At 34.2% G+C, this 12,152-nt stretch overlaps 1 protein-coding gene across 2 annotated transcripts; it reads left to right on the top strand.

Annotated features, from left to right (window-relative positions):
* The first annotated feature begins 3,113 nt into the window (after nucleotides 1-3,113).
* On the top strand, nucleotides 3,114-6,657 carry LOC145034500 (rab GTPase-activating protein 22-like). Of its 2 annotated transcripts, none has more exons than XM_078982928.1 (4): nucleotides 3,114-3,667; nucleotides 4,802-4,937; nucleotides 5,038-5,087; nucleotides 5,190-6,657. In XM_078982928.1, the coding sequence occupies exons 1-4, from the start codon at nucleotides 3,351-3,353 to the stop codon at nucleotides 6,403-6,405; spliced, it is 1,719 nt and encodes a 572-aa protein (XP_078839054.1). In that variant the 5' UTR covers nucleotides 3,114-3,350; the 3' UTR covers nucleotides 6,406-6,657. The 2 variants fall into 2 exon arrangements, with proteins under 2 accessions (XP_078839054.1, XP_078839055.1); XM_078982929.1 differs by having other exon boundaries at nucleotides 3,525-4,007.
* The last annotated feature ends 5,495 nt before the right edge of the window (nucleotides 6,658-12,152 follow it).

The following is a 12,152-nucleotide window of genomic DNA, read 5'->3' as shown; positions in this document are numbered from 1 at the left end:
TTCTAGATAGTCTTGTGAATTACGTTGGTGGTGTGAGATCATTTCTCACAGACGTAGATGAAATGGGATACCATATTCGTCAAATACTCTGATGACCCATATGTCTTTATGACTGCATCAGCCAAGAAGCCCCTAGCCGAGTAGTTAAGCTTTTAACCGTTCATCAAGAGAGATAATTTCTCCCTAATAATTTGTGAGGATTGATATGAATGGATACACATATATGGATGTTGTATGGTAATGGTTGATTTTGCAGGCCTGATAATTAATGAATACTATCATAACAATATTATGTGATTAAAATCCATATGCATCTCACAAAGTTTCCAAACCTGACCCATTCGATTTATATGCATCACAAGTATCAAGAATTAAGCTACTGGAACTTGATTAGGAAGCTGAGTGAGTAAGATACAACCTGCAATAGAGTTCAAGACCATTAGGTATTTATACTATAACTTATGTTTTTGTATTGATTATGACATCCTTAGGGTTTTATTAAATTGAGACAATCACTTGTACTAAAAAAGTTTCAAATATACTAGGAAATTCCGCATCAGTGATAATGCAAGCGTAAAACAAAGTTTTAGTTAGTTCTAAAAATTTGAGGATGTCACAGTAAGTATCAAACAGTTTGAATCTGATCGAGTTAGACCCAACCTTTTACAATACTCAATAAAAATCATATCAAGAACCTCTAAGCAAAGTCCTTCATACAACGAAATCATATTAAAATGAAGCTTGTATCCTAAATCATAAGATCATAAATGTTTAAATACAACAAATAGCAAACAAAGTAAAAACCATACATAAAACTTGCATGTGTAAGCATTGAAGTCATAGTTATGATCGACAACTCATATGGTAATAAAACATGTAGTTTGACTCACATTCGGTTTAACATATATATGTTGAGTTGCAAACATAATAGAAATATAAAATGATCATTTTCATCATTCAACATAGCAAATTAGACACATAATTAAACATCATGATTTCAGTCAGATGTAGATTCAATCATATACCCAGTCAGACTTCGATTTGGTTAGATCTGACTCAATCATCAATTATCAAACAACTCGTGAGTCAGATATGATCGAGTCAAGTGTGAGTTTTACTGAGTAAGAGACATTTTAAAGGAGTTAGTACCGAGTAAGTATCAAACAGTTTGAATCTGATCGAGTTAGACACAACCCTTTACAATACTCAATAAGTATCATATCAATAGCATTTAAGCGAAGTCCTTCATGCATCGAAATCATATGAAAATGAAGCTTGTATCCTAAATCATAGGATCATAAATGTTTTAATACGCAAACAAAGTACAAACCATACGGAAAACTTGCATGTGTAAGCATTGAAGTTATAATTATGATCGACAACTCATATGGTAATAAAACTTGCACGTGTGGTTATGTTCGTGCTTTTGGTTGATTAACCCATATGTTTCATATTTTAATATTCGTAAATCTAAAAGTTTAATGTGATTTATATTTGAAAATACATGTGGATGGGTGCTTGTCTCCCTCTCATTACATTCTTAACTTTCCCATGTGCAAAGTCTCATTATATTCTTCTACATTATAATCCAACTTGCCTTTTCCTTTTATTCAAAAATTCCCTCTTCCCTAAGTTTCCTTCCCCCTTTTACCAAATCAATAATCAAATTAATAATACATTATTTAGAAAAAAAAAACACAGTTTCCATTCAAGTCTTGATATAGTTTTTATTTATATCGACAAATATGAATCCTTTACAATATTTTATTTTATAATAACAAATCGAGTAAAATACAGAAATAGTCCCTATGATTTGGTCAAAATTGCAAGTTTGATTCCTAACTTTTTTTTGCACTCGGATCGTCCATGTGGTTTGATTTCGTTGCGTTTGTATCTCTATGGTTTGATTAAAATTGCACATTTGGTCCCTAACTTTATGTATGTAAGGGACGAAAAACGCAACAAAATCAAACCACATGGACGATCCGAGTGAAAAAAAAAATTAGATACTAAAGTGTACTTGACCAAACCATTTCAAATTTACTTTAACAAATATGAATGGGATATACATAATTCACAATACCTGTTTACATTGTTGATTGTTTATTTTGTTTTTGATACAGATTAATTCATTTAAAGTACTAGTTTTCATTTGATTGTGGGAAGTTCAGTTATGGTGTTTGGTGAATATTGTGACGTATAATGGTTTGTTCATGTTAATCAGTAATGAAAACTTTAATAGTGGAGTTAGTTTGTGAGAATCATGACATTCAAGGTGCTCGTAATGATTTTTCTTTAATTTGATAAAATTAAATAGTTATTTATGTAGAAACACAACATTTTGGTTCTAAATCGTTTTGAGATAACTCTAATGCGACGTATACATTTTATTTAACCACATAAACCAATATATTTACATTTATTTATAGATCAAAACAAAATTTTGCATAATAACAATAGAATTACATTTATCTTTATGCCCTTACATATGTTCTTATCTCTATAACTTTGGAAATAATCTTACGTATAAATTTAAATATATAATTTCAAAAAAGAAAAAAAAAAAAAACCAGCTTGTTTCAAAAGTGAGTTATTAAAAGTTATCCACCCGATATTTTCCTTTGGTAAAGCAAGAATGCGAATCTTATTTACTTTGTAGCAAATTATGGTCCTTCATAGTACTCAAATAAATACAATAAAGTTACATATTCAATATAATCCATCTACATATTTAAAATTAGAACTCAAAATAGATTCATTGAAGTTCCAATATTAAAAATTATCAAAACTTCACCATAATGTCAAAATTAGATGGGAAGATAATTGATCAAAATTCATTTAATCGGTCAACACATGTAACTTTTTAATATTAGTAATATTAAATTATTAATGAAGAGACTAGGTTGATCTATTAATATTTTCTTTAATGTGGCCAATTAATAAATGTGTGATTTTATCAATTATGATCATCAACTATATTATAAATTATAAAAATATAAAATAAAAGTAAGTTTTTAATTCTATAAAAAGAGCAATATTTGATGCGATTTGTTCTTTATAAAAAGAGGAGTTTAGAAAAAGTTTGGGCCGTGGGGTTGGGCCTGCTAAAAGGAAAAGCTTTGATAACTGCCCTTCGATAGGACACACAAAGATGGCTGATGGGAGTGTGTGTGAGAGAGAGAGAGAGAGAAAATAGAGATGCAATCGTCGTCGTCATCATCATCCTCGTTTATCATCAAACATAATTAGATTCGAGTATTGTGCAGTGGATACAACAGAAACAACACTCCGAGGCAAAAATCAAAGCACTTAGGCATTGGAAGGGGGGCCGGGGTGGTGTCAAAGAGGTTATGGTGTGGAGGAATTTGGGGAAAACAACGACGAGGAGGAGGAGCAAGGTTAATAATCTGATTTCATTCCTGTTGGTGTTGCTTTTCTCATTGATGTTCGACGTCTTCTCCGGTGGTGATGGTCGTCGGACAGGTTACGGTTTTGTTGAAGGCGCCGTTGGAAAAAGCGATGGAGGCTCTGGTGCGATTTTCTGGATTACCGGTGGTGGTGTTGGTGCTAGTGGTGGCTCTGGCTCCCAATCTAATGTTGGAATAGCTATCGCCATGACGGTCATGGCTGGCCTCGCCGTGGCCGCTACCCTCGTTTACTCTAATAGGTAAAAGAAGAAGAGAACATTTACAATTACTTCAATTAGTCGTCCTAATCGAAATAGATCAATCGGAACCCTAAGTTTCTAATTTCATTCCCTAGGCTCGTATAGATTATAGATATAGTTACTTCACATATAGAATTTACTAGAAAAAAGGAAAGATGTTGGCCTCACAACAGAAACATCATGTATTGAGAGCACTCCGGCGGAGTCACACTTCGTCACCATCATCTTCGAATTCGTCCTCTCCGACATCGTCGTCCTCGTCGTCATCGTGGATTCATTTGCGATCAGTTCTATTAGTCGTTGCTTCTTCATCATCATCCTCACCAATTTCTACTACTAGGTCAGTTCCCTCATTCCTCTTTCCTCCCCTTTCCAGATCTCGATCTCCAACTACTATCTTTTACACCAAAAAAAATGCACTGATCTCTTGTTTCTCTACTTGCTTAGCCGATCTGTTCTAGGTTTTTTTACTTCTGTATTCAAGACACCTACCTTTCACCAGATATTGTATTCCTCCTGTTTTTTTTTTTCAAGTTTCTAATGGAAGAAACATTCAAACTGCTATATTTTTTTTCCTTTTTCTTTTCTCCCAACGATAAAGATGTCTGCCATTTGTCCTAAAGCGTAACGACTTAATCCGATACTGTAGCTTCGGTTCTATTGACTTCCTTAAAATATTCAGAGAGGAACAGTCTTCTTCCACCATGGATTTGCGATAGTTCTGCCCCCTCATATGTCTTATAAAATTGTTGTATATAGAGATTTCGTTAACAACATGCTTCAGTATAATTGTAGCCTTATAGAGTGAAGGAGAGGGGTTGATGCCATGTTTTTGTTACAAAATACTTTATGCATCTTTTCAAATTCTTTCACTCTGTGTAAGACATGTTAATACTGTTCTATGTAAACTGTTAAGGATTTATCAATCTTCTGTTAAGTCATAAGTGTTAACTTAATAGTATCCAAAATATAACCCAACTTTAAAGTAAACCATGTAATTTTCAAACTCTGAAAACTGAAGAGACTGCAGACTAGATGTTTCTGAAGCCTACTATATCATCTACAGCTCCTTGTTATTCTGTTTGATTCTTGATCCTACAATAACTGTGTACACTCTCATGTGTTGTGATGTAGGGGTCACCTTCAATCCCCATGGTCAAAAAGGAGAAGAAAACATGCTCTTCAGCCAAAACAATGGAAAGCTTTATTTGATGAAGATGGAAGACTATGTGATGGCGGAGTAAAGTTCTTGAAGAAAGTTAGAAGTGGAGTATGTTTGATCTTTAATTTTCAGTTAACTTTCTGTTATCATATCCATTTTCGCATTTGCTTCTGTTATCTTATCATGTCTGCAATACTTCTTTACACAGGGTATTCATCCTAGCTTAAGAGCAGAAGTTTGGCCCTTCCTTCTTGGAGTGTAAGCGCCTAAAACCTATCTTACTCCCATGGCATTCTTCAAACTCATTTATAATGCATTTGAAAAGTAAACTCATTCTGTTATCTGAAACCCATCTTGCAGTTATGATCTTAAAAGTTCAAAAGAAGAACGAGATGCTGTTAAAACTAAGAACAAGAAAGAATACGAAAATCTTAGAAAACAGTGCCAACAAACTTACATACGAAGAGATAACAGCACTAACGACATAAGTGACACCAACCATGATGATGTCAGCAACACCAACAATAGTGGTGAAGTTGTGGACACAGATTCCCAACAAGTAAAAGAAGAAATCAGTGCCACCACCGCCACCACCACCAACAACAAAGAGGACAGCAAAGATGGTGATGATGTAAGCGAAGTGACTACCAAAACCGACACATGTTCATCTGATTCTGACTCCTCTGAAGAAACCGACAACATGGAACCCTCTCCCGCCACACCACAAAAACCGAAAACCACAGAAGAAGTCAAAAGTAAAACCTCACTTCCATACAGATCTGAAAGTTTCGCCACGTGGCAAAGAATCATCCGGCTGGACGCCATCCGGGCGAACGATGAATGGATCGTGTACTCTCCATCACAGGCATTGGTTTCGGTAACAAAAGCACAAGAATTAGCAAAAAGCGTAGTCCTAAAAGACTACACTCATCTCGAAACATGCAGAGTCTTCCATGCTGCACGTTTAGTTTCAATTCTAGAAGCGTACGCGTTATACGACTCAGAAATCGGCTACTGTCAAGGAATGAGCGACCTTCTCTCTCCAATCATCTCAGTGGTGGAGGACGACAGCGAGGCGTTCTGGTGCTTTGTTGGGTTCATGAAAAAAGCGCGCCATAACTTCCGGTTAGACGAGGTGGGGATCCGGCGGCAGTTGAATATTGTTTCCAAGATTATTAAAGGGAAGGATTCGCATCTGTACAGACACCTGGAGGAGCTGCAGGCGGAGGATTGTTTCTTTGTGTATAGGATGGTGGTGGTTTTGTTCAGACGGGAGTTGAATTTTGAACAGACGTTGTGTCTGTGGGAGGTGATGTGGGCGGATCAGACGGCCATCCGGGCGGGGATTACGAAATCCGGGTGGGGGAGGATGAGGCTGCGGGCCCCACCCACGGATGATCTGTTGCTGTATGCGATTGCGGCGTGTGTGTTGCAGAAGAGGAAGATGATAATAGAGAAGTATAGCAGTATGGATGAGATATTGAGGGAGTGTAATAGCATGGCTGGACATTTGGATGTTTGGAAGCTTCTGGATGATGCACATGATTTGGTGGTAACTCTTCATGACAAGATTTAGAACAACTTGCTTTTCTTAAATTTCTTCTTTTTATTTACAAAAAAATGTCTGTCTGTCTGTCTGTATCTGGTTTTGAATAAGTTACGGATATTCCTCAACTTTTGTGCCCGCACTCATCCCAACTGAGTGATGGTGGCTTTTTTCTAAAACTAATTCTCACAAATGTTTGTTGTTCTCGGAGAATGATTAGAATTTGTCAAAAAAATTCTGAGATATTTTATCCACAACTATGGTCATGGAGAAGTTATTGTATTGTTGTCCTTTGTTTCTGCTTTTGGAAAACCATATGCTTTTCGTTTTACTAATATGTCTTGGAGTTGGATGAATGACAGGAACATACCATATCATTTATTTTCTGGATTGAGGTATTGCTTCTAAATTTTCATTTTTTTTTTCCAAGATACGTATCAATTTATTATGCTGAATGATTTATTGATATTATTTTCCCGTTTTATAGTATTGTTATCTTTTTGTTGTAAAGCTCTTTTACCAGGCGAGTGAAACCAGAAAAAACGACAAAATTTTAAGGCTATGTGTTGGATTATTAAACCGAGATTAATTTTGTAGTGTTAGGAAAGCGTTTACTTTAATACACTAAAGACCAAATTAAATAAAGAAAAGGTGGGATTGGATCATTGTATGATCTATTTTAGGTACGACCTTGCTACAACATTGATCGCAGATCGTTTTTGGTTTGTGAAATCGTAGGATCATATCGATCAAAAGATTAAGATCTCTATATTAACGACGTTTTGGTTTGTGAAATCCTAGGATCATATCTATCAAAAGATTAAGATCTCTATCTTAACGACACCGTTTTTTTTTTATAGATATGGTAAAATAGTTTCATTTTCATTTTTAATGCCAGTAAAACTTAAACTAGTTAGATCAAATCTCACTTGATATTGTTTTGGCATCATCACCAGGTTCATGAAAGTAATGCTTGACAAAAATAGTCATCAATTTTGATGGATTGGTTCTAGTGAAGTACCAAACCAAATTCAGTAATACATTGAAAAGTAAAAGATTGGTCAAAAAGGAAAGGCTCCGTTGACAATTATATTCGATTTTGAGTCAACTAGATTTATCGATTTAAAATTTAATTCAAAGTTCAACTATATTGAATTTTGATGAGAATCAACTAGATTTAAAGATTTAAAAATTAATTCAAAGATGAATGTTGTTTCGATAATTCTAGCATTTACGGTTCATTTTCCAAATGATAGCAATATAATTGCAATTGTTGTAAGTTGTAACTTCGATCTCGTCATATAAACTTTTGTTTTATGGGTCATAATTTGCTGAAACTAATAAACCATTGAAGATCCTACCTTAAAAATAGAGGCATAATTTCTTTTTAGATAAGTGAAAAATTGAGTTCCTTTAAATTTTTACAAGATGATGATAGTTGCCATTTTAATTTATTTTTAAGCTTGTTAACAAATAAACTTGTGAACATAATTATTCCACTCCCACCCTTAAATTAATTTTTTTTGGGACGACCATGATGAAACCCCCTCTTTTTGACTATTAACCTGCTAATGAAAAACTGACACATCTATTATCTCTTGATCTCCCGATGTATTCTTTATCACACATTGTTGATGATATCAGACTCGACAAAGAGACGGTGGTTAGGAAGAGTATGATGAAGTAATTTGTGTTTCAAATCTGGTAATAATAATAATAGAAATAATAACTAGAAAAACATTTACATGCCTCACGACTTTAAACTAAGTGGTCTCCATTTCAAAAGACTAAAAGATAAATAGATAATAAACCTAATGTTTTAAAAGATAAAAATATTAATCTCAAAAGACCAAAAGATAAACCTAATGATTTTAAAAATGCAACTATTAATCTGTATTGGTAAAAGTAAAAAAAAAAAAACCATGCAAACAAAATATGTAAATCTCAAAATTTTATTACAAAATGTAACATTTTGTAGCAGTATGATATGTTCCAAGAAGCTAATTTTAAAATAAATAAATAAATTATGTTTTTTTAAAACGACAAATCTATTCTACTCTTAAACTACTCCTAATTCCGAACCTTCAACCTCTAGAAGGGAGGACAACACCCGATACCGCTGGGTAGAAACCCTTTGGTAAATAAATAATGTAATTCTCAAACTTTTTGTTAGACCATCTCAAACACATCTTCATTTTTTTTTTCTATTTTTTTCTCCAAAAAGTATATTTCTAGAATATTTCATTTTTATAACTTTTATATATTATATATATATATATATATATATATATATATATATATATATATATATATATATATATATATATATATATTGCAAAATACACCACTCCATTAATTAGATTTTAACAAATACTATATATTATATTTTTTTATTACAAAAATTGTGACATCCCCAAAATCTCGGCCAGAAAAGACCGATTTTCATTTATGCTTTTAAAATAATTTCAGAGTAAATCCTTTTGATTTGAAAGAGTTGCGGAATTTGTTCCCAAAAACAAAACATGATAAATCAATGTTTACCAAAGCATGTCATAAAAGAAATGTATTTTCATTATATAATCAAAACTCGGGGTGTCATGTTCCGATACAGACCAATAAGCATAAACGATAACATTACAAGTTATTCAACAAATATATACATATACAGACTTGTAAACAAAACAACTTGATAGTTCATCTATCTTACGCCCTTGCGTCACTTCCTGTAATACACATAAAACTGAGTGGGTCAGGCTTGAGAGCCTGGTGAGCATATAGGGTTTTCAACCCACAATAAGTAATTAAATTAATTTTCATCAACCAACAATAACCCAATTACCCATTCCCGTTATTCTCACTTTATGTCCCTAAAATAACTAACACAAGGGACCTAGTCTAAGAATATTTCATCGGGGTGACAACACATTCTTCGGGGGTTCCTCAACAATATAAATCAAATAAGGCAACCATGAGGGGGATGGAATACAGCGAATGAACACCCAAGTTCATTAACACCTACAGGTTATGAGCCTGCTAGCGTTCCACGGGACTGTCTAGAAAAGTCCGTGGTTGTCATCTAAATTCCGCTAGATGACTGGATCAAAACAACATCGAGGCCTCTCATCTGTTTATTACACACCAACTATCTACCCATGTTCTACCCAACATATTAGTAGATAAAATATACATTTTTATACATAGTTTCAAAACCTGTATAGCATGCTCAATCAATACATTTTCCACATAACAGATGAGGCACACACACATAACACGTATTTCGTAGATAAATAATCAGATATATAAGATAGAAGAAAGTGAATATATATTCACACACATAACAACAAAATATACACATAACACGTATTTCGTATAAAATACTTCATAATTATGCGTTTAGAAGAAAGTAACTACACACTCACACATATAAACAACAATATACTCAATACACTCAAACTATACTTGTATTATTATCGTGTTTATTAAAGGTAGTATACACTCACTTGATCAGAAGATGATCGGACAACACTACGACTTGCAAAAGTAGTAATCCTCAGCAGATCTGGAAGATCTCTACAAAAATCGAACTTCTCGCGGGCAGAGCTTCGGCTCGGAAACCTCACTTCTCGGGATCTTCGGGATCTCGGGACTTGCTTCGGGACTCGGGAATATTACCGGGGCTTCGGGGTATTTCTGGCACGCAAAACGATGCAAAACGGGAGAGAGAAGAGAGAAAAATAGCAAAGAAACTCGGCAGCCTCGCATCTTATTTATAGGAGGCTGGAGCCTCGGAGTACGCGGGGCGTACTGCTCCGAATTTGTCACTGCATGCGTCATCCGAAGTCCTCGAGTGCGAGTGTCGACATTCTTCGCTGTACGCGGGGTGTACACTGTTGGATTAATGTCTAAGTCCATAACTATAATTGGTAAGACTTGACCCGACCCGGCATGGTCCATTTGGGTTGCATGGCATCATGCACTTGGGTAGACTATAATGAGAGAAATAAGACACTAATGGTTATTAATATATTATAAGCTCTAGTATATTAATAATAAGAATAATAAGATTATTTAATTAGTATTGATCAAGAATTAATCTAGGATTAATTAAGTGATCAAAAGAAGACTAATTAAATATATGGGTTGATTGTGTAAATCATCCATACTTATATAGTGGGCTAATGCTCCATGGATTATCTAGTTGGGCCAAAACCCATATGATGCTCCATGGATGCTCCATGGTGTATTTGAACCCATGGATCCAAGGAAATGGAAAGTCATGACAATTAGGGTTTACCCTAATTGTAACACTATATAAAGATATTATTCTTCCCAAAATCGGTGACTAGAATATACTAGAGAGGGCTAACCGATTTCATGAAGTGTTCTAGTTTCTCTCAAGTTATTCCAAGTGTATTTGGTGTTGTGTGAACCATTTGAGGCATCACCACTTGAGGTGCTAGGCTCACAAGGTTTCAAGGAACACAAGCAACAACAAGGTATGTATTCTATCTTGTTATATTGATATATTGTATGCTAGATTAGGATAATACCTTGGATGTTTATATTTGCATGTATAATAGAGAAAACATAGATCCAAGGTATTTAGGGTTGCATGTACACTTAGGAGTGTTAGAATGCTCATAACCCAACAGTGGTATCAGAGCCTAGGCTTGTTTTCTTGTTATACCTGCAATAGAAGCTGAAAAATCGAGTTTTGATGCTGTCAGCCCAGCTGACTCGCCGAGTCCATGAAGGGACTCGACGAGTCCAAGGCAAAATGCATCCAACTCGCCGAGTTGTGTTCATGCACTCGACGAGTTGGACCCTAGACAGCATATCTTCGAGGTTTTTGGCTAGAAATGGACTAGGAACATTACCCTAAGTTGTTTTGAACTTATAAACTTGTTTTTAAATGTGGTAATGTTCGTGCTAATCCATTTTCAAGATAATTGTCAATAGATTCATGTTTTTGTATTAGTTTAAAGGTTAGACTAATTACATGAAAAAGTTTGATTTGAATTATCTTGTTCTTATGAGTTGCTTAGATTAATAGAAAAGTTGAGTGAAAAAGTTGTTTTCAATCCAAATTAATCTAAGAGTTGAGTATAAAATGTGTTTGTGTAACTTATCCTTAAGTTACATGAAGAGTCACATTAAAGACTCATAAAACTCATAAAGATGGCAAAGGTTACAAAAAGATGAAGAGTCTTGTCCTTAAGTTATGGAGGTTCAAGAGTCACTTCATTAATAAATAAATAAATAAAATATGTAACCTTAATTAATTCCATAAGTTATAAAATAAAGAAAAAAGATTAATTCTTTATTAGTTTAAAGTCTTCCATAATTTGTCCACAAGTTATGGAACTTGAAGAGTTTTTGGATTAAAACTACTTTAAATACATAAGTTATGGAATTAATTAGTTTTGAATAGTTTCAAAACTTGCCCTCAAGTTTTGGAATTTGTAAAGTTTTCTCTTATGAATACTTTAATTCCAAGTTAGCCCTTAGAATTTTAAAAGTTAAAATTCAACCCTTATACTTTATAATATTATAAGTTAATAATATTTATATGTATAAGAGTAAAGTCGGTCTTACCGCTAGTACGCCTCATTCACGAAGCCGGTCTATAAGGTGGGTATAAGGTTGTTGCCTATAAAATGGCAACTTAATGGGTGTTCACTCTCACCCACCGCTCGCTTGACTGGTGGAGGGTCGTTAGCCGAACGGGTTTGACATGACTATAATTCTCCCTTCATTAAAAGTATTAATGATAAATA

Source organism: Lactuca saligna, chromosome 3, assembly GCF_052625555.1.
Source record: "Lactuca saligna cultivar CGN05327 chromosome 3, ASM5262555v1, whole genome shotgun sequence".
Taxonomy (NCBI): domain Eukaryota; kingdom Viridiplantae; phylum Streptophyta; class Magnoliopsida; order Asterales; family Asteraceae; genus Lactuca; species Lactuca saligna.
The sequence above is the reverse complement of the archived record's forward strand: the minus strand, read 5'-3'. Positions and strand labels throughout refer to the sequence as shown.

Excerpts from the sequence above, each read along its gene's own strand:
- LOC145034500 (XM_078982928.1), top strand. The coding sequence starts at position 3,351 with ATGGTGTGGAGGAATTTGGGGAAAACAACGACGAGGAGGAGGAGCAAG. Across the intron at positions 4,938-5,037 it reads TGAAGAAAGTTAGAAGTGGA|GGTATTCATCCTAGCTTAAG; the intron begins GTATGTTTGATC and ends TTCTTTACACAG. Across the intron at positions 5,088-5,189 it reads TGGCCCTTCCTTCTTGGAGT|TTATGATCTTAAAAGTTCAA; the intron begins GTAAGCGCCTAA and ends CCCATCTTGCAG.